This window comes from Danio aesculapii, chromosome 20 (assembly GCF_903798145.1).
Source record: "Danio aesculapii chromosome 20, fDanAes4.1, whole genome shotgun sequence".
NCBI classification, from domain to species: Eukaryota; Metazoa; Chordata; class Actinopteri; order Cypriniformes; family Danionidae; genus Danio; species Danio aesculapii.
In genome coordinates this window covers 27,260,792-27,283,050 of record NC_079454.1, presented here as the reverse complement: position 1 = coordinate 27,283,050, position 22,259 = coordinate 27,260,792, and the positions used below count along the sequence as shown (strand labels likewise).

At 35.1% G+C, this 22,259-nt stretch overlaps 1 protein-coding gene across 1 annotated transcript in view; it reads left to right on the top strand.

Moving 5' to 3' along the window:
• Window positions 1-1,839: 1,839 nt before the first annotated feature.
• Window positions 1,840-22,259, top strand: part of esr1 (estrogen receptor 1) — a 25,596-nt gene continuing 5,176 nt past the window's right edge. Inside the window, 6 exon segments of the mRNA XM_056480749.1 lie at window positions 1,840-1,861; window positions 1,864-2,314; window positions 7,418-7,641; window positions 15,401-15,517; window positions 17,478-17,816; window positions 20,673-20,811. Of these exon segments, the coding sequence (XP_056336724.1) occupies window positions 1,840-1,861; window positions 1,864-2,314; window positions 7,418-7,641; window positions 15,401-15,517; window positions 17,478-17,816; window positions 20,673-20,811 (1,292 nt within the window).

The window sequence follows — 22,259 nt, the reverse complement described above, 5'->3', positions numbered from 1 at the left end:
CTATTTAAAATATATTAAAACTATTTAATTTGAAATACTATTAAAATGTAAATGTTTTTCTATTTTAATATTTTCAAATCTTTTATTAGAATATATATATATATATATATATATATATATATATATATATATATATATATATATATATATATATATATATATATATATATATATGTCATAAGAATATATATATATATTAATATGCATATTTGATAAGATTTGTAAGATCATTATCAATGTCCATTTATTCATTAGAAATCTTTATTTCAATGCAAACTTTTTCACTGCCTCTTCTAATCAAATCTAATCAACTGTTGCTGAAAAAAGTGTCAATTTATTGTATTGTTTCAACAGTACTGTATATTTTAATCCATAGTCAGTCTAATGAAGTTTCCCTAATCAAACGAAAAGCACAACACCTACACACGTTCCATTTCTGTGTAAAATAGCTGCCAGTACAGAGAAATGATTATAATCAAACAGATTTGTTTGTCCCTTGAGAGCTGAATAACGTCTCCCCTTTATAACCTCCTGCAAGCATCTTCCAACAAATTTAATTACTCCTTTGACATATAATTTCCCATGGCGGCAGCATGTAAAGTGGTTTTGCAGCGCATCACCTGTAAAACTCAAAGGTTTTGGCAAGTGAATCAGGCGGTGACCTCCTATCTCTTGTTTACCTGGTTGCCATGACCTGCTCTGAGAAGTGACCGTCAGTATCGACCTGGCTGTCTTTAATTTGTTTACCTCCTCTTTTTTTAAGCCAGAGACACAGACAGCAAAAGTAAGAAGGACACAGGAAGTCAGAGATACATCAGTGAGAGAGAGAGAGAAAGCATCCAGCCTTCATGTAAGAGGACTAAAGTAAAAAATCAGAGGAGTGATTTGAATTTTGGTAAGGATGCTGGAAAGAATTCAGCAGCTAATTTATCATCTTTTGTTTTTCTAGAAATGACATTCCTTGTGTCTTTCACTCTAGCAGTTTGTAATCGAGCATTGTTTCTATTATTAGTGCTTTCAGTTGAGTTTCCTGTCCTGTCGGTTTCCTGTTTTATAGAAAAGCACTTTATCTCTGACTTTACTGCACACCTTTCTGTTGGGTTTTAACCTTCCTTACACTGCAAATAATGCTTTTTGTCTTGTGTCTAGTCCAAATACCTAACAATTATCCCCCCAAAAAAGTGTAAAATACTGTTTTTGTATTGTTTTTTTCCCCTTAAAAAATAATCTGCCAATGGGGGGAGTAAATAAATCTTGATTTCAGGTCAGAATAAGATCATTTAAAGATCATTTTTGATCATTTTTACATAAAATCTCACTTCATTTTGACATTATTTCTGTTTCAAAGTAAAACAAAACAATATATTTTCTACTTGTCTAGAAAATGCTTCCTGATTTTTAGACATTGGAACAAAAACTCAAGAAAAGCAGCAACAAAAAGTAAGACAAGCATTTTTTTGCAGTGTAAATGTGATGCATGAGACATTTGGGGAAAGAAGAACAATGGGGGGAAAAGATTGACTAAAAGAAAGGCAAAAGAATCAGAATCAAAATGTGTTTAAAGAGGGAAAGAAAAAGAAGAAAGAAACAAAAGCAGCCCCACGTATCTAAGAAAAACATCACACTTTGTCCTCTCAGCCCAAGGAGGACTGTAGGAGAGGAAGGTATTTTTTTATTTTTTAGGAGGAGTAGGCAGAGCAGCGAGAGAGCAGGGCGGAAGCAAAGCAGAACAAGGGGGAGAGAGTTTGAGAAAGACTGTGGGAGGTGGAAAAAAAAGAAGCCTGTGCTTAAAAAAGACAGAAACAGTCTTTTGCTTATGAACAGATAGTACCCTAAGTCATGCTTGCTGCGTGTGTGTTTCCATGGTGATGTCTGGAGGGCAGACCAGCGGAGAGGCTGTTGGTGCCAGGCAGCGACGCAGGACCAGCCCGAGTGCTGAGAGAGAAGCCCTGGAGGAACCTTCCTCGCCACCCGCTGCCCACAAACTCTCACCCATGTACCCTAAGGAGGAGCACAACGTGGGGGGCATCAGCTCCTCTGTCAACTACCTAGATGGAGCTTATGAGTACCCGAACCCCACACAGACCTTCGGCACCTCGTCGCCTGCAGAGCCTGCTTCAGTGGGATACTACCCAGCTCCCCCAGACCCCCACGAGGAACATCTCCAGACGCTTGGCGCTGGATCCAGCAGCCCCCTCATGTTCGCACCCTCCAGCCCACAGCTGTCCCCGTATCTGAGCCATCACGGAGGACACCACACCACCACTCATCAGGTGTCCTACTACCTGGACTCTTCGTCCAGCACCGTCTACAGGTCAGTGCAGCAGCAAATATCAGCAGAGGATTCAATGAAGTAAATGATGAATATGAAATTAAGTCAAACTATAAAATAAAGTTAGATTTGAGTTGCATTTATACATAACTTAATATAAATATATAATATAATATATACAAATATATGCCAATACTTTAAAATAATGGTCCATTAGTTAATGTATTTACTATTATGAACATACAATTAGTTATATATTAGTTGTACATTTATTACTGTATTAGTATTACTGTATTATTACTGTATTATTACTGTATTAGTTCCTCTTTGTTAACCTTAGTTAATGTTATTTAAGTTAAAACGTTAGTTCAAGATAATTAAGTGCATTAACTAATGTTAACAAACACACTTTATTAATGCATTAGTTAATGTTGAACTGTAATTAATTAATGCTTTATAAGAATATTCATACTAAGTTGATGTTAGTAAATGCATTAACTAATGGACCACTATTCTAAAGTGTTACCAAATATATGTTATTTTTAGGGACTTTAATGATATTATAGTTATTTTAATTGTGAAATCCAGGCTAAATTATAGTAAATATGACAGGAAAGTTTATAAAATATGTCATTTGATTCAAAACTGTTTTAAATATGAACCACAGGATCAATTTCCTAGGTTTAACTGCAGTAAATATGACAGGAAATCAATCTTGGCATCAAGTTATTGCTCTTTTAATGCTCATTTGAGTCTTTTCTTTCTTATTCCTTGTAATCCTGCATGTTTGAAATGTTTTAATCTGTTTTAATCATTTTAAATAGATGCATTTATTTCTTATTGTGGGCTTTTTATGATTCTTTTTTATTTTATGATTCTTATTTAAAGCGCCTTGAATTGTGTATGAAATGTCCTATATAAATCAAAAAAACTTGCCTTGCTGGAAGGTTAAGCTATAGTAAATATGTCAGTGAAATAAAACAGTTTTAGATTTTTAAGATTTAAAAAAGAATTTTAAAATGATGAAAATTATTACAAATTAACATTATCATTTTATGTTTATGGCCCTTTTCACGATGAAATTCAAGCTTAATTAAATTAAACATGGTGTTAAAGTTAACTGCATTAGATGATTATGCTAAATATAAAAGATATATTTCCTTTTTGTGAACATTGAAAATTATTCAATGTTTTAGCATTCATTTCTATGGTAAAACCCAGCTTAAATTATAGTAAGTATGACAAGAAACAACCTATGTTAGATGTTTTAAGGTTATAACACCGATATGAAAATATTGCCAGGTGTTCAGTTAATCAAATGAGGTGATTTTGACCTGATTTATGATTCATTGAGGCATAATGTTTGCTTTAGCACTCCAATCTTGCTTGGATGCCTGCCTTCCAAGGTTCATTTTTCCAAACAACACCTTGCATAAACAAAGCCTGGTGAAAGTCTGCTACATTTGACACCTTTTTACAATTGTGTTATTTAAATATTTGATTTAATAATAATAATAATAATAATAATAATAATAATAACAATAGTAATTATAGTAATAGCAATAATAGTAATAATAATAATAATAATAATAATAGTAATAATAATAATAATAATAATAATAATTATTATTATTATTATTATTATTATTATTATTATTATTTTACACTTTCAAAGATTAACTGTATGGTAAAATCAATGTGTTTTTCTACATTCCTGGAAAACATTATAAGGGAGCATTTATGGAAAATGTGTAATAAATGATCATGAGAATTAGCTGGTGTGAAAGTATCACATATATTAATGTTGTGGTTTGATCTAATCTAGATATGTACAGTGCTCAGCATATATATAAGTACATCCCTCACAAATCTATTTTTTTTTATTCATATTTTTAATAGGAAGCTTTACAATATTATATTTGTGCATATACATTAGATTAGTCAGTACTGAAGCCAAATCTGGAGCTTATCTAACAAAATAACTTACGAAAACGGTCCAAAAACTAGTACACCTAAATTTATATGTTAGAGGAAAATATTAAATACAAATTAAAAAAAGAAGTAAAATCAAGAGAAAAATGGAAAAATTTAGTTGAAATTTTGTAGGTTGTAATTTTTTTGCACTATTTTGCTTGAATTTAATTGTATTATCTTTCAATTTCTAAATATGTTTGGAGACTAAAATATTATTTTAATAAATTTATTTGTTTAATAAATCTGTTTCGTTTAAATGATCCAAAATACATTGCCTATATTCACTGAGAACTGGATAAAAATATTCATTTTCAAAATTGTCTGTACTCAATTATGCTGAGCTCTGTAGATATATGCGCAAACATAAAGCATAAACTAACAAAAAATATAAATGCGTCTCTGTGTGGATGTGTGTTTGATGCTCTGCAGCACATTACACTTTATTTTACTCGTTGTTAGTTTATGCTTTATGTTTGTGCTGTTAAATATTAGTGCTCTTGATTAGAGTAGATCTTGATTTCTTGGAAAAGAGGTTAGGACAGTAAACACTTGAGTGCAACATGGGGACTGAAGTACACCAGTCAGTAAAAGAAGCGCAAAGTCTCTCATCAAACTCTGTCTCTAGACCTTGAGAAAAGTACAATTAGTTCTGTCTGAACACAAAGGAGAACATTTTTCACGTTCAGGCGAACTGAGTGAGATCGAGGGACAGCAAATGTTGAAGACAGCAGTATTACTGAAGCATGTTGTCTAAATAAAACTGGTCTTCTTTCTCAAAGGCAAGACTGCATGGAAACGTCGTTTGTCATTTGGTGACACTTTAGAACATTTCTGAGATCATGCAATCATTCTGCTGGACATCAGAATTAAGATATAATAAATATTTACAAACACTGGAACAAGGGGTCAAAAGGAAATGGAGATAGTCACACTTGCCCCCTGTTTGCAGTCACGTACATATTCTCATTGCACACTGCCAATTTTTCTTTCGAAATCTCTTCTAAATCTCTCACATTGAATTGTCCATATAGGGTGTGTGCTTCTATAATGGTCATCAGATGACCACTATATTTTGTGCATGCTTATTTCCTATTTTTTACATTCATACTCTAGTTTAACCCTGTTAAATGTGATCTTTATTTTAGAATTTACTGTTTAAAATGATGAAAATGATTACAAATTGAGATTAGCATGTTATGTTTATGTCCCTCTTCAGGATGAAATTCAAGCTTAATTACAGTAAATATGACGTTATCAGATGACCCTTTTTCACTATTTTTTGTGCATGCTTATTTCCTCTTATTAATAACCTTATTTACATTCATAATCTAGTTTAGCCTTCTTAAATGTATTCTCCTTAAACAAATCTCAAAAATATTATTTATTTTAACCATGAAAATGTCACATTTAATCCAGTAATGATGTTAATCGTTTTTATTTTATTCTAAATTAATTTAAATACAGCAGAATCTATTATTTATATACAGTGGAAGTCCGATTTATTAGCGCTCTTATTAAATTTGAATATTTTTATTTTCATTCATTTTCTTTTCAGTTTAGTCCCTTTGTTAATCCGGGGTCGCCACAGCGGAATGAACCACCAACTTATCCAGCATGTTTTTACGCAGCGGATGCCCTTTCAGTCGCAACCCATTTCTGGGAAACATCCACACACACTCATTCACACTCATACACTACGGACAATTTAGCCTACCCAATTCACCTGTACCGCATGTCTTTGGATTGTGGGGGAAACCGGAGCACCCGGAGGAAATCCACGCGAACGCTGGGAGAACATGTAAACTCCACACAGAAACGCCAACTGACCCAGCCGAGGCTCGAACCAGCAACCTTCTTCCTGTAAGGTGACAGCACTACCTACTGCGCCACTGTGTCGCCAATATTTTTATATTTTTCCCCAATTTCTGTTTAAAGAAGATTTTTTTTCAGCACATTTCTAAAGATAATAGGTTTAATAACCGATTTTTAAAAATCTTTGCCATGATGACGGTACAAAATATTTTATTAAATGTTTTTTTTTTAAGATACTAGTATTTAGCTTAAAGTGACATTTGAAGGCTTAACTAGGTTAATTATGTTAACTAGACAGGTTAGGGTAATTAGGCAAGTCTTTCTATGGGAATGGTTTGTTCTGTAGTCGATCGAAAAAAAAATTTGCTCAAATATCGTCAATCTATAATAATATTGACCTTAAAATGTTTTTTTAAGTGTAAAACTGCTTTAATTATAGCTGAAATAAAACAAATAAAACTTTCTCCTGAAGAAAAAATACTATCGGAAATGCTGTGAAAAATTCCTTGCTCTGCTAAATTTCATTTGGGAAGGTTTTGGACTAATAATAAAGGAGGAAAAGAGGACTAATAATATTGACTTCAACTGTATATATTGACTATAACATAACAAACTGTTCACTATTGGACAGAATATTTTTATATTGATGGATCAAAATGCAGTATGTAACCTTTCTTTTCTAAATGAACAGAACTGAGCATCATAAATTTGTCTTCAAAACCATTGTTTTGTCTTATCCAGAATCATTATGGTGAGCCTTTAATAAGGGCTTCTACTGGAAATTTTTTAGATCTGCTGTGGCTCTCATTAGCCCAGCCTCTCATCATATAGCAGTAAACAAAGTAGTTCCAGCTTAAGTTAAAGTCATAAAAATTGACTAAATTTACTCTGCATATTGCTTTTCTTGAGACGAACAATTAATCAGTGGGAGTTAATCTACAGAAGAATATAGGTTAGCTTGGTTAGCTTGTTTTTTTTTTTTTAATTCGCAAGTTCTGCTGGTTGAGCAGTTTTCCTAAATTTTCATTACTAATCTTGACCCAATAGTAATCTTCTGTTTTTTGGTTCAATTTGGAATGTACACAACCCTCGCTGAGCCCAAGGGATTGAAGAGAGACTCCAGCTAGGCCCCCTCCCTGATCCTAGCTTGGTTATCTTTAATGAAAAGCTGAGATTCGCTTCTGTGATGATGTCATTGGCTTTTGACCACTGCTCTCCATGCGAGTGAGAGATGGCAAGGAGGAGCGCTAAAATAAAACCCCACCCTTCACAAGTTCATGTGGACTTTGTAGCTTTAATTATGAGTAATATGAAGTGTAACATCTAGTGAATTGACTGTTCACCTCTGTTTTTGTGCAGGTCCAGTGTGGTGTCCTCTCAGCAGGGAGCCGTGGGTCTGTGTGAGGAGCTGTGCAGTGCCACCGACAGGCAGGAGTTGTACACTGGATCCAGAGCGGCCGGAGGCTTTGATTCAGGGAAGGAGACACGCTTCTGTGCGGTCTGCAGTGACTACGCCTCTGGATATCATTACGGAGTCTGGTCCTGTGAGGGATGCAAAGCTTTCTTTAAGAGAAGCATTCAAGGTGACCAGCCTGTTTTACATGCAGTCTTGTTGTTCTGAATATCAGCAGGGATGTGATGTGGCTGCAAATAAAAAACAAAAGACAAATCACAGCTTTGTTAATATTCACAACAAAAGCCCGCAAGTTTTATCTTGCTCATACAGTACAAACCAAAAGTGGATATCATGAATTTTACATTGGTGGTGGGGGGCTTCTGGTTTTTTAAAGTATTTTATTTGTATGCCTAATATGTCAAAAACTAAATGTTTCTTGGTTTCTTGGCATTAAACTTAAATCAAACCCCATTAACTTAATTAAGAATATATTTAAAAAAATAAACTACTTGCGCTTAGGCATGGGCCGGTATAAGATCCTGACGGTAAGATAGCCTTGGATAAAAATAGCACGGTTTCACAGTATTGTGATTACGGCTGTAAAATATATTCTTTTTAAATATCTGGGTAAAAATCAAGAACTTTTTTCCTCTTTGAACAAAAGATCTTATTTTGAGAAACATTTTAAATATTTTGGAGCAGTAAACATGACAGGCTAAATAATTCAAATCAATCATTGACTTCTGCTGTCTTCATTTGTTCCATCAACACAGATTTCTTTACAATTTAAAACAGCATCTGAACGATATAACGATATCTTTTCTGCTGGAGATACTGTTGTCCTAAAAAACAAAAATTTGTAAATAAAAAAATCTTACATATACCGTAGAAACAGTATAGTAGAAAATTTGGCGGTTTTAAAACCTTGACTTTTCCAAACCACGGTATACCTTGAAAACGGTTTTCATCCCATGCCTACATTGTGCTTTTCAATTGTGAACAGTGAAGCTCTGCCCACATTATTGGTGTTTTTGATTCTGAGGATTGCTGTCAAACAGCTGAAGTACAGTAGATCTGCCTAAAAACATAGCTGAAGGAATACAAATCTAAACAACTTAAACCTGAATCAATAAATGGCACCTGGGAACGGTTTAGTTTTTAAACAAATCTTTTCTTTTTCAATCAAATTTATTCACAAAAAAAGAAAGCCACTACTAGCATAACCATGTAAGAAAGCGTCACCTAAAAGTTTTCCACAACTATGACTGAAACACGCAAGCATAGGACATTTGAGTTTTATGTAACTCTGCTTATTACACTGCAAAATGCTGCTAAGACAAAAGACTGGATGATGCTATATGATTTGCTAATGCATGTTCACAGAAAAAGTCTAAATGACAATTCATCGATGGATTTGCTATTGCATGTTCACTTAAAAACAATGGAGTGAAATGGAATGCAAAATGAATTGAATTGCCTCTTTGTGCTGTTAGAGTGCTGCTCAGCCAATCAAAATCAAGGACCAAAACAAATACAATGTCTTGCATCTAAATATGCACACTTTCCTATTATATATAGCAGGCAACAGTGAGCAAACTGAGTAAATTGTCTGAATTCACAGTAATCTTTAATCAGTTATTGAAAGTTTTATTTTTGTGCTCCACCTCTCCTGTTTCCAGGGTGTCCGCGGGGTCTTAAAAAGTTAAATTTCAAAAACTAAATCTTAGGCCTCAAATTTAGTCTTGTAGGTCTTAAATCATTTTAAACGGGTCTTAATTTTCCTTTGTTTGTGTAAAGCTACCCACTCAATTCAACACATATCCAATCACCAACAACAACACATCTCAATAAAACGTCTTATTCACCTCTATTTAGGGACCAAGTACCTATGGTGCCTAGGCCTTACTGGAATTGCTCCGGTTATTATAATTAATATTATAACAGTTTGTTGTAGATACATTTATTTTAATAAAGTTTTTATTTTTAAAGAGTTTTTTAAGTATGTATACAAGTAGTGTTTGCTTGTTTTGAAACATTAATTAAAATATGTGGCTAAGAAATAACTAATTAGAATTAGATTTTTGTTCGGGCAAGTGAAAATTAAAATTTTATCTGGGCGATTTTTAAAAATCCTTAGCGTTTAGCTCTATACAAGTCTAAAGTTTTAGTCTTGATGGTCCTAAAAAGTCTTAAATTTGACTTGGTAAAACCTGTAGAAACCCTGTGTTTCAAATCGCAGCAAACTAATGGCTGAAATGTCGTGGCCAAACATATTTCACCCAATATATCAAATTGACATCATCAGAGATGACAAAAGCAAATGACTCAGACTCAGACTCAACTTTATTATCCCGTTTAAGGAAACTAAAATTGCAGCAAGTTGCCGTAACACAGGCGAAGTTCCATGCATCTCCCTTTCCCTGAACTCGTTTAATGACCTAACGGCCACCATTATAAAAGAATTTCTAGTTCTATTTGTCCTGCAAATAGGAACTCTAAAAACGACGTCCTGATGGCACAGAGTACAATGGTGATCCGGGGTGCATCTTTAAAACATAATTATGGTAAATTACCATTAGACCAGTTTGGTTAAATCTGATGATCTTGCCTGCCACCTTCACCAGGCTACTCAACCTGTTCTTATTTGACACACTCAGATTACAGTACCAAGCAAATGGTTCGATTTTTGATTAAAGATTACCCGATCAAACCTTTTTTCTGGATTAATTGTTCAACTAACAATGTGCACTAGCATAAGAAGCACAGTAAATTCTGATTTCGTGTGGACTAAGAACACGTTTGCTCAATAAAAGTCTCTTGCATTTATTGACTGAATTCCAATATTTAGGCTTTACATCCACATAACTGGCTTCACATTGTAGCCAAACCATTAGACGCAATTCTGAACTACAACTGTTCTGCTATCTAATGGCCATGTAAAGCAACCAATCACAGTTAGTTTTATTCAGTGCCATCTTTAGAGGGATGAAAAATAAAGTACTAATACTATAATTTTCATGTCAAGCCAAATCCAAATGTGAATGTGTGAATGTGTCCAAAAGGTAATCATCCTCACACACTCCCTACTACCCTCCCTTTAAAAGCTGCTAGAATGAGGTGAAAATCAAAATCTCATGTGCGCTACATCTGGGACAATGACAGAACACAGCTGTCTCTGTCTGCACCTTATTAGCAGTAGTGTATTGTGCATGAAGGGTGCGGGTCTGGGTGGGTTTGGTGAGATGTTTTGAGCTGGACCCTGACTCACAGGCTCCTGATGAGCTCTCTGCTGGAGCAGGGAACAGCTGCCGACTCTAACTGCAGTTCGGGTGAGGAAAACTAGGGAAAATGACTGTAAGTGTATGTCTGATAAATGGGTTTCAGAACACACTGGGTGAGGAAAATTACAGCAAGCATAAGTCAGAACAGAGCTCCCTTTCAACTTTACAGAGGGAAGAAAAGAGCATAAGGCTGAGAAGAAGAAAAGCAAGACAATGAAGCAATTAGGTTTTAAATTGCGGCAATTTGAATTTGGTTTTGTTAAAAGATTTTTTTAACAGTACACTGTAACAATATCTGTTCATCAACTGTATTTTGTGATTTACAAGTGTTTTTGGTTTATGGTTGCAAATTGCATTATGGGACCTCAATCTCAACTCTATAGTTTATCTAAGTGACTTTTATTGACGTTTCAGTAGTATGAAATAATATAATGTATAAGAAATTTGTCTGTAAATACTGGCAGTTTATTACAAGGTTTTTGTAGCATAATATACAATACCAACCCAGACAAACATCACTTTAAACTATTAAAAATGTTAATTAAAGTCACTCTTTCAAGCTTTTCAAGGTGAAAAGTTGTTGGAAGAAAGATCAAGATGCCATAAAGCAATTCAAAAGCATAAATAATATTGGAAAAATGAAAAATAAAAATCACAAAATACGGAAAACTTAAAATTTATGAGTTTTTTTTTTTTACCGTTTAGCACATCAGTGGTGTAAAGTAACAAATTACAAATACTCAAACTACTGTAAGTGAGTAGTTTTTCCTCAGAAATTGTGATTTACTAAGTAGTTTTGAAAATATATACTTTTACTTTCCCCTTGAGTACATTTTTAGTGCAGTATCAGTACTTTTACTCCACTACTTTCCTTCAATCAGCAGTCCCTACTTTATTTTTTCTTGTCTATGGGCATTAGAAAAATCTGTCCTGTCATTCCTGTCCAATCAAATCGCACATGGAAGGTAAATCACATCATAATGAACTACCTCAAGACATGTACGATTTATAATTGCAGCAAAAAGTTTGGAAGCATTAAAAGTGTCCAAGAAGATGTCCAAAATCTTTACATGCATTAGCCCAGAGACTGTTTAGATGCATGTTATTGATAAGAAGATGACGGATGTTTACAGTATGATGAACGAAGTGGCCTTCAACTCCCAGCAGGCACAGGATGTCAACATAACGTCAGATTGACATTGTACCCCAACATCATTAGGAAATGAAAATCGGGTTGACATCAGAATCCAGACTGACGAAAATGACCAACGTCCAATCTAAAATCAAACAAATATCAACGTCTAATGATGTTACAGCTTGACGTTGTTTGGGCGTTACCACTATGACGTCTGTCAAATGTTGGATTTTAGTTTCCATACCTGACGAATAACTGTTAGTATTTGTCGTCAATATGACGCTGGTTTAAGATGTTGGCTTGACATTAGATTTTGGTCACTTTTTAACACAACCTAAAATCAACATCATTTGACGTTGTTATTAGACATCAAAATATCGTTGTCCTTAGACACTGGCTAGACATTGAATTTTGGTCACCTGACATCACAGCCTAAATCTAACCTAATATTAACATCTTTTGACATTGTGTGCCTGCTGGGGAATAATAACTAAATGCACTACAGAATCTTACTTTTACACACATTCACAAATGTAGACTAAATGCATCAGCTTTGCATACTCACTACTGTTGAGTACTTTTAAAAGGGCTACTTTTTACTCATACTTTGAGTAATGTTTACAACAGATACTTTTACTCTACTTGCACTACATTTTTAGGCAAGTAATGGTACTTTTACTTAAGTATGATTTTTTCAGTACCCTTTTCACCACTGTTGCACATATACAGTTAAAGTCAAAATTATTAGCCCCCCTGTTTAGTTTTTTTTTCAGCACATTTCTAAACATAATAGTTTTAATAACTCATTTCTAATAACTGATTTATATTATCTTTGCCATGATGACAGTAAATAATATTTGACTAGTTTTTTTTAAGACACTTCTATACAGCTTAACGTGACATTTAAAGGCTTAACTAGGTTAATTAGGTTAACTAGGCAGGTTAGGGTAATTAAAATTGACTTTAAAATAGTTTTAAAAAATGTAAAACTTTTATTCTAGCTGAAATAAAACAAATAAGACTTTCTCCAGAAGAAAATATATTATCAGACATACTGTGAAAATTTCCTTGCTCTGTTAAACATCATTTGGGAAATATTTAAAAAAGAAAAAAAATTCAACGGGGGCTAATAATTCTGACTTCAACTGTAATTTATTTCAACTGTAATGTTGTTTGTTTAAACTGTATGTTATATTTTTACAGTGCAATCATTCAGATAACAATGTAATAATTTGCTCAACAGAAATCAAAGCGAAATCTTTAAAAAGGTATATTAGTTTATTTCTCATTAAAAAATTGTACCGTATACTGTATTCGGCTGGTACCTGTCATTGCAGATGTTAACTTCAAATGATATTTAACAATTGTATATGCACTACTCAAATTTACCCCCTTGTGCACTGTTTAAATCGACTACCCTTTTGTTATGTTCGGGATGAAAACATCCACTGAATGGAACTGCTGTAAAAATGCATCAGATAAATATTTTTTTCAATTATTTTTTGCATAAATCTGTTAATCAACCTCTGTCCTGATCAAAATTACTAAATGTTTTTAAAAATTACATGATTTTAACTCTTTAATTGCCAAGTTCACAAATGATGTCACTGATGTGCTGATAAAAACACACACACACACACACACACACACACACACACACACACACACACACACACACACACAACAACATATTTTCAATATAAAAAGTAATTGTGGACTGGATTTTTCTTTTTTCCTTTTATCACAGTCGTGGATCAGTAACAACATTGGCTTTGATGCATTGTTAGATTTGAATGGCATTTGATGATGCATAAATACACAGTCTTTGTTTTTATTTACTCCATGTACTTCTGAGAGCTGAGATGCATATTTAGATTTTTTGAGACACATCAAGCTAAGTGCGCAAAGGTCACTCTCCCACACTCGAAGACACACATACACACACTTTAATTTGCTGTACCACTCTATCTTAAGTCCAGAAACTAAGCTTTTTTTTGCACAGACCTATTTAAAGGATTAATTGTGCCAACTGATGATCAACAGTAAAAATGACAAATTGTACCTCTTACCAACAGGGAAAACCACCAACAATCAAAAATGCAGGATTATCTGGTGTCATGGTTTTATAATGAAAGTCAATGGAGCAAAAACAGCCACCAACAGTAAATTAGGGAGAAAAAAATTCAATTAAACAATTCATCAAAGGCAATGTTGTTTCACATGTCCAAGACTTTGATAAAAGGTAAAAAACAGTCCAGTCCACAATTACTTTTTATTTTGGGTGTGTTTTTTCCACCAAATCATTGACATCGTTTATGAATTTGGCAATAAAGAGTTAAAATCCTGTAATTTCCTAATCAATTTAGTAGTTTTGATCAGGACTAGGGCTGATAAACAGATTTATGCAAAAAATACAAGAAAAAATATTTATCTGATGCACTTTTACATAGTTTTCATCCCGAGCATAACAAAAGTGTAGTCAATTTGCCCAGAAGGTATTGTTGAGTTTTTTTAATTCAAAGCATTTTCTCAAAATAAGATTTGTCACTAAAATCATTCTGCTAGCTGAAACACAGAGAAAGTTATGGCCAAATGAACACTCAAAATCAGCCTAGAGTGGATGAAAACATCCCCAACAGCACAGAAAGGGTAATATGAGATACTGTTTAATAATTATTTAACAAAACCAAATTCAAATTCTACAACGTATAATAAATGCAACTTTTTTAGTGATGACACCAGTGCATATTATCTAGGAGAATTAAAAATATAAAAAAATGGCCATATTCTTATGAATACTGTAATTTCTCTGATTGGTGCCTATATATCTAAAATAAGATGCTAGTATCTTTTTTTTATATGCTCTATTATTTAATGTATATATAATTGTATATTTAATATTAATGTGTATTATTATGTGTACTAAATTGTACTGAATTTGTGTTAAACGTGAATGAAACTAAGCGTAATATCTTCCTATTGTTCCTGTTTGAGAGGTGCTGTTTTCTGTATTGGTGATTCAGGGAGTAACCTGAGATTTTCTAATGAACATTGTGAATTGCTTTTTACAGCTCTAAGGTCAACTTCACAGCCACCCAAAATGGCTTACTGTGTGATTGCCACAATTACCTTCTTCACATACACGTTTTCATCTGAATGTTTAGGATTCTCTGTTGCAGAATCTCCTATTCTAACCCTCATTATTGAAGTGGTTTTATACAGCGGTTTAGCAGCCAGTGTGTTTGTGTCGGTCTGTGACATTTCTGGCTGCGACGCACTCATCTAATTTAAAATTTCATTTGGAGAGCAGGAACAGCGTGTACCTGCTCTCAGCTCTTAATCAGATCCAAGGCTGTTGATGCGCTGCACTGCACTCTTTGTTGCTTGTGATGGAACAGTATTTACATTTTGCTAATACAAAGTTTCTGAAGAAAAACCTCACTGATACTTCTACCTGTGCATTTTATTGTTTGAGCATGATTGCTTAAGAATGATGAAAAACAAGCACTGCTTTATTTCTCCACCTTTAGGTCACAATGACTATGTTTGTCCAGCGACCAACCAGTGCACTATTGACAGAAACCGTCGGAAGAGCTGCCAAGCATGCAGACTGCGCAAGTGTTATGAAGTAGGCATGATGAAAGGAGGTACATAATAAATATATATATTCCTATTTTTCTTTCCTTTGCTCTCCATGTATATATAGATACCATCTGCCATTTGATCATGATTTAGAGTTTGTAGTTTCCCCCGGTGTCCAGAATTGAGCAAAATTCTAAATTTAATGGGATCCTCTCCATAAAATTATTTATACTCGGGCTTGACTATATTTATTATATTTACATAAAAATGATTCTACATATACACACACAGTAACTTATAGAAGTGAGTACACCCCACACATTTTTGTAAATATTATACTTATTTTCATGTGACAGCATTATAAAAATCACACTTTGCTACAATGTAAAGTTCTGAGTATTCAGCTTGCATAACTGTAAATTTGCTGTCCCCTCAAAATAGCTCAACCATTAAAAGCTGAGCTTACATTGTATATTGTAGCGGTGTCATTTTTTTCAGTGTTGACATGAAATATTTGATATATTAAAATATTTGCAAAAAAAATGTATAAAAATGTGAGAGGAGAATATGTTGCCTGTGTTTGTGAGCTCGAGGCCAAATTTATGCATAAGCAGGGAAATATGTATTTATGTATAATACTGTATGCATCATTCTATTTCCAGATTCCATTAGATGAAATTTAGCTGCTAATAGCCTACAATATATATATATATTCTCCGGCCACTTTATTAGGTACACCTTACTACCCCCTTTGCCTTCAGAACTGCCTTCAACAAGGTACTGAAAATATTCCTCAGAGATTTTGGCTGCAGATCTGTCAGCTGCACATCCATGATGCGAATCCTCCGTTCCATCACATCCCAAAGGTGCTCTATCCGATTGAGCTCTGAAGACTGTGGAGGCCTTTTGAGTACAGTGAACTCATTATCATGTTCAAGAAACCAGTCTGAGATGATTCATGCTTCATTACATGGCATGTTATCCTGCTGGAAGTAGCCATCAGAAGATGGGTACACTGTGGTCATAAAGGGATGGACATGGAGAGCAACAATACTCAGGTAGGCTGTGGCGTTGACACGATGCTCAATTGGTACTAATAAGCCCAAAGTGTGCCAAGAAAATGTCCCCCACACCATTACACCACCACCACCAGCCTGAACCATTGATACAACGCAGGATGGATCCATCTTTCATGTTGTTGATACCAAATTCTGACCTTACCATCCGAATGTTGCAGCAGAAATCGAGACTCATCAGAACAGGCAACGGTTTTCAAATCTTCTATGGTCCAATTTTGGTGAACCTGTGCGAATTGCAGCCTCAGTTTCCTGTTCTTAGCTGACAGGAGTGGCACCCGCTGTGGTTTTCTGCTGCTGTAGCCCATTCGCCTCAAGGTTCGACATGAGATTCAGAGATGCTCTTCTGCATACCTCAATTGTAACGAGTGGTTATTTGAGTTACTGTTGCCTTTCTATCAGCTCATACCAGTCTGGACATTCTCCTCTGACCTCTGGCATCAACAAGGCATTTGCGCCCACAGAACTGCCGCTCACTGGATATTCTCTCTTTTTCAGACCATTCTCTGTAAACCATAGAGATGGTTGTGCGTGAAAATCACAGTAGATCAGCAGTTTCTGAAATACTCACACCAGCCCGTCTGGTACCAACAACCATGCCACATTCAAAGTCTTAAATCACCGTTCTTCCCCATTCTGATGCTCAGTTTGAACTGCAGCAGATCGTCTTGACCATGTCTACATGTGTAAATGCATTGAGTTGCTGCCATGTGATTGGCTGATAAGAAATTTACGTTAACAAGCAGTTGGACAGGTGTACCTAATAAAGTGGCCATATAGTGAAATATAAGTTAAAGTTTAGTTATAAATAGAAATAAAATATTTTTGTTCGATTTTATTCCACTTTATTACATTTTTGCTGACAAGTTTTTCACACAGTCAGCACAATATATTTTATCTTCTACGGTTTGAAAATAGAGTGTTATAGTGCATATGACTTTTGTTGCAGGTATTCGTAAAGACCGCGGTGGGCGCACTGTCCGGCGTGAGAGGAGGAGAAGCAGTAATGAAGATCGAGACAGGAGCAGCAATGATCAGTGCAGCCGTGCTGGCGTGAGGACGACTGGCCCACAGGACAAGAGGAAGAAGCGCAGCGGTGGCGTGGTCAGCACTTTATGCATGCCACCTGACCAGGTGCTGCTGTTGCTGCTGGGGGCCGAGCCGCCCGCTGTCTGTTCACGACAGAAACACAGCCGGCCTTACACCGAGATCACCATGATGTCCCTGCTCACCAACATGGCTGACAAAGAACTCGTCCACATGATCGCCTGGGCCAAGAAAGTGCCAGGTAAAGTCCTTTCAGAGATCAATTAAATTTAAAGGGATAGTTCACCCAAAACTGAAAATGTACTCACTATTTACTCGTCCACAAGTGGTTCCAGTTTCTTTCTTCTGTTGAAGACAAAAGAAGATATTTTAACCATAAACTTCCATAGAAGAAAAAAACAAACACTATGGAAGTCGATGGTAACATGTCTTCAACATTTTTCTAGACATTAAGTCTTAAATTAACTGAAATATTGTGTTGTAGGTCTTAAATCATTTTAAACAGACCTTTTATTTTTATTTATTTAAAGCTACCCAATTGATCCAACACGCATCTCAAAACATTTAGCAAAGCTATTTATAACTAATATAATAGTCTGTTTACATTTAAATGTATGTATAGACCATTTGAATGTGCTGTCATTGGCCCATGAACATTTCCTGCTTTTTATAAAACTGTTTCATAACTGTAACAATAGGCAATTCAATCATAGCTTAATGTTAAAGCAGCTGTCATAACATTATCAATATGTGGCTCTTTAGATTCTCGGAAGCTATAGAAATTAAAAATCTAAAACAGGAAATATGTTGGGACCGTCTTTTTTTGTTTACATCCCTCAAAATGGTCTAAATATGTGGCTAAGAAATTACTAATTCGATTTTTTTTTCTGCTTGGCTATCGAAAATCCTTAGCGTTTAGCCCTGTAGAAGTCTGAAATTTCATTCTTAGTCTTAAAAAGGTCTTAAATTTGATTAAGTAAAACCTGCAGAAACCCTGAATTAGATTAAGTAGGCAAGTTAATTTATTGGACAAGTGGTTTCTGTAGCCAGATGGAAAATAATTTTTAAATTGGTGTTAGATTACTGAATGAATGTGATTTAATACAGGTTTAGTGTCTAATACCAGTTGAATAAATATAAAAGACAATTGCTCCTATAAAGATGAGAATTGTATTTGTTTATATTTAGTTTTATTTATGAACTCCATTTACCAATATAGTTTAATCTTCCTTAGATTAACATTTAAGGTTACCATTATTTATAACTACTGATTTATAACTGATGAGTTAATAGATTTTAAGACTTTTTTATCAACAAAATAAACTCATAAAGGTTTGAAACAAGTAAAGAGTAAGTAAATGATGACAGATTTATCATTTGAGGTGAACTATCCTTTTAACTGTAAGTACAGCATCAAAGGAAGGGTCTTAAATATATTTAATTATTCATGATTTCACTTCTGTTTTGAACTTTAATGCTGCTTTTTGAGCATAAACAAAAACCTTCAATAGAAAGAGAGAGACATTTTATCGGATGGAATTAGATTTTTAAGGTCAACAACAAATGGCTGGTAGTGACTACAGCTATCGTTTTGCTAGGTTTGTCACATCACCAACCCTAAAATTGACATAACCCCCACCCTAGACATCATCTTTCCTTTAATGAGTACTTAATGGTTAATGTGACGAATCAGAACACACCGTGTCAGTTGAGCAGTCAGAGCACATTGTGTATTTCTGATGGGGGGACTTTATAGAAGGTCAAAAGATCATTTTTAGAAGAACAGAAACAGTAGAATAAGAGTCAAATATGTTAAATATTATGTTTATTTATTTTTATTTTTTATAAATTGTTTTAATTGGAGCATGAACAGTTTACCCAGTCTTCAGAGATAGCGGATTGATCAGCCCTTTAACTGTGAGCACATCAAGTAACAGGTTTTTAAATCTGATGAAGGCATATCTAGGAAAGTGTCCTGGTGACAGCCTTGCCAGTTTATGTAACCCTGGCAGCAGGTTTGACAGCACAGGTGGCAGAGATTCAAATGACAAGGTCACAGACGCAAAGATAAAGAACATGACTGTTATTACAGTGATCTATGCCGCAGCCTCCAGCTGAGCTCTGAACACAGATAAAGAGCTGCTGGGACTTTAAGGGAGTCATTATATTTCATGTTCAGTAGTCCTCATTACCTTTTTAACCCCCCCCAGAATAGTAAACAATTTGTCTCATCAGATTCAGTGGATGAACTCGGATTTCATATTTTAGAATTATTTACTGGTAGGTAAATATCTCTATTACTATTAATAACACTATATATAAAATATAATGCTGTTCATTCATTTATACATTAATTTTCTTTTCGGCTTAGTCCCTTTATTAATCTGGGGTCGCCACAGTGCAATGAACCGCCAACTTATCCAGCATTTGTTTTATGCAGCGGATGCCCTTCCAGCTGCAACCCATCACTGGCAAACACATCCACACTTATTCACACACACATACACTACGGACAATTTAGCCTACTCAATTCACCTGTACCGCATGTCTTTGGACTGTGGGGGAAACCGGAGCACCCAGAGGAGACCCACGTGAATGCAGGGAGAACATGCAAACTCCACACAGAAACGCCAACTGACCCAGCCGAGGCTCGAACCAGCGACCTTCTTGCTGTGAGGCGACAGCACTACCTACTGCGCCACCTATAATGCTGTTTTATAAACTAATTGGTTGTGTTTTCTTTGTATTTATGGATTACATTGATTATTACTGACATCTGGGGAAAAGTCAACAGCACCCTTAGAAACATGTTTTCTGAGGAAAATGCTGACAAGTTGAATGCTCTTTTACCCATCTGTAAAGATATTTTCAGCTTCTTTTTGTTTCAATGAACTCAAAACAGTTTTTAGGAGCGCTGTAAAGCGGCTATATATGTTTTTGTGGGAAACCACGATACATTTTTGTCATGATTCTCTAATAAATAGAAATATTTCTCTGATGAAAAAATCTTTTGTAACATTAAAAAGTCTTCCCTGTCATTTTAGATTAATTGGAAGTCTGACTAACCCTAAAGTTGTGAATATCCCTGTCTCTCCAGGATTCCAGGATCTGTCTCTGCATGACCAGGTTCAGTTGTTGGAGAGCTCTTGGCTGGAGGTGTTGATGATCGGCCTCATATGGAGGTCCATACATTCCCCTGGAAAACTCATCTTTGCTCAGGATCTCATCTTGGATAGGTACTGGATGATCCGGACCTCTACTTGTAGGCCACTATTAAAATAACAACAACAACAACAACAACAAAAGCAGTCAATGTAAAATACGGATCCCCACTTTCTGAAAACATAATTATCTAGACCAGGGATGTCAAACTCAGTTCCTGGAGGGCCGCAGCCCTGCACAGTTTAGTTCCAACCCTGCTTCAACACACTTACCTGTACGTTTCAAATAAGCCTGACGGACTTAATTAGTTTGATCAGGTGTGTTTAATTAGGATTGGAACTAAACTGTGCAGAGCTGCGGACCCTCCAGGAACTGAGTTTGACACCTGTGATCTAGACTATAGTAAAAATAAAGCACAAATGCAATATACTGACTCACTTCCAATCTTTAGTAATCTTTTTATACATAAGTGTGAAAGCAAGTGCTTTGAAAACACATTAAGTTATTTTGATTATTTGTGCTCTTTGACTGTTAAAAATAATGGAAAGACACAAACATGCGACAACAACAACCTGAGGGATGCCAATTATACTCTAATGAAACCCTGAGCTTTATTTTATTATCAGTCAGGTCTTACTTCATACTGATGCTGTGAGTCTGATTGTGAGATTTTGAGATGTCATATTGACCCGATGCATTCCCTCTTATTTTTTGCCTCAATTTCTTAAAGAACATTAAGTTGCATGCGGTTTTCTCCCCCGCAGAAGGCTGCACATTACAAAACGAGATTGAAATATTGTGAAGCGAAAACTAGATTGTTAAAACGGATGTGAACTATTTACCCGAGAGCCTAGTGCTCCTCTTCAGAAGACCATGTCACAACGTAGCATGTAATTAAAGAGGACCCGATTGGGAACAGGATCTTTAAAGGGTTTCCGAAAAACATCGTCATCATCACTGACTAAGGGAATATGAATTTAATCAAAACCAGCATCCAGATAAAGTAGCACTGTGAGCTTCAGTGTTGAACAGAGCATCCCAGAGGATGAAGGAGAAAGATAAAAGTGTTGGATGAGAGAGACTGCTAAGGAAGAACAGATAGGATGGAAGTCTTATCATTTATTGATGCCATAAGGGTCTAGTTTTGAAAAGGTAAACAGTAGACATCATGTATGATGCATTCAGCTCCACTAGAGGAGGAAAGATAAAAAGAGGGCTATTTAAAGGCACACGGTAGATAGAAAAAAACATCACTTAAGTTCAAAGAATGCTTTCACTTTGATCGTTAGTATTCATGCATGCTTAGATGAACACACAGGCTCACTGTCTGCACTTTTTCTCTCTTAAAGTTATGAGCAATAAACTGTCTTTACACTACTTTAACTAGAGTCTGGGGTGTATTATAATCCCTTCACATATGAATTTGGCATATATTGTAATCTTCAGTAGAATGTTGTTGTTGTTCTATCTCCTGTGTCTTTTCCAATCGTGAAAAAAACGGTTTAATGTTGACACCATGAGG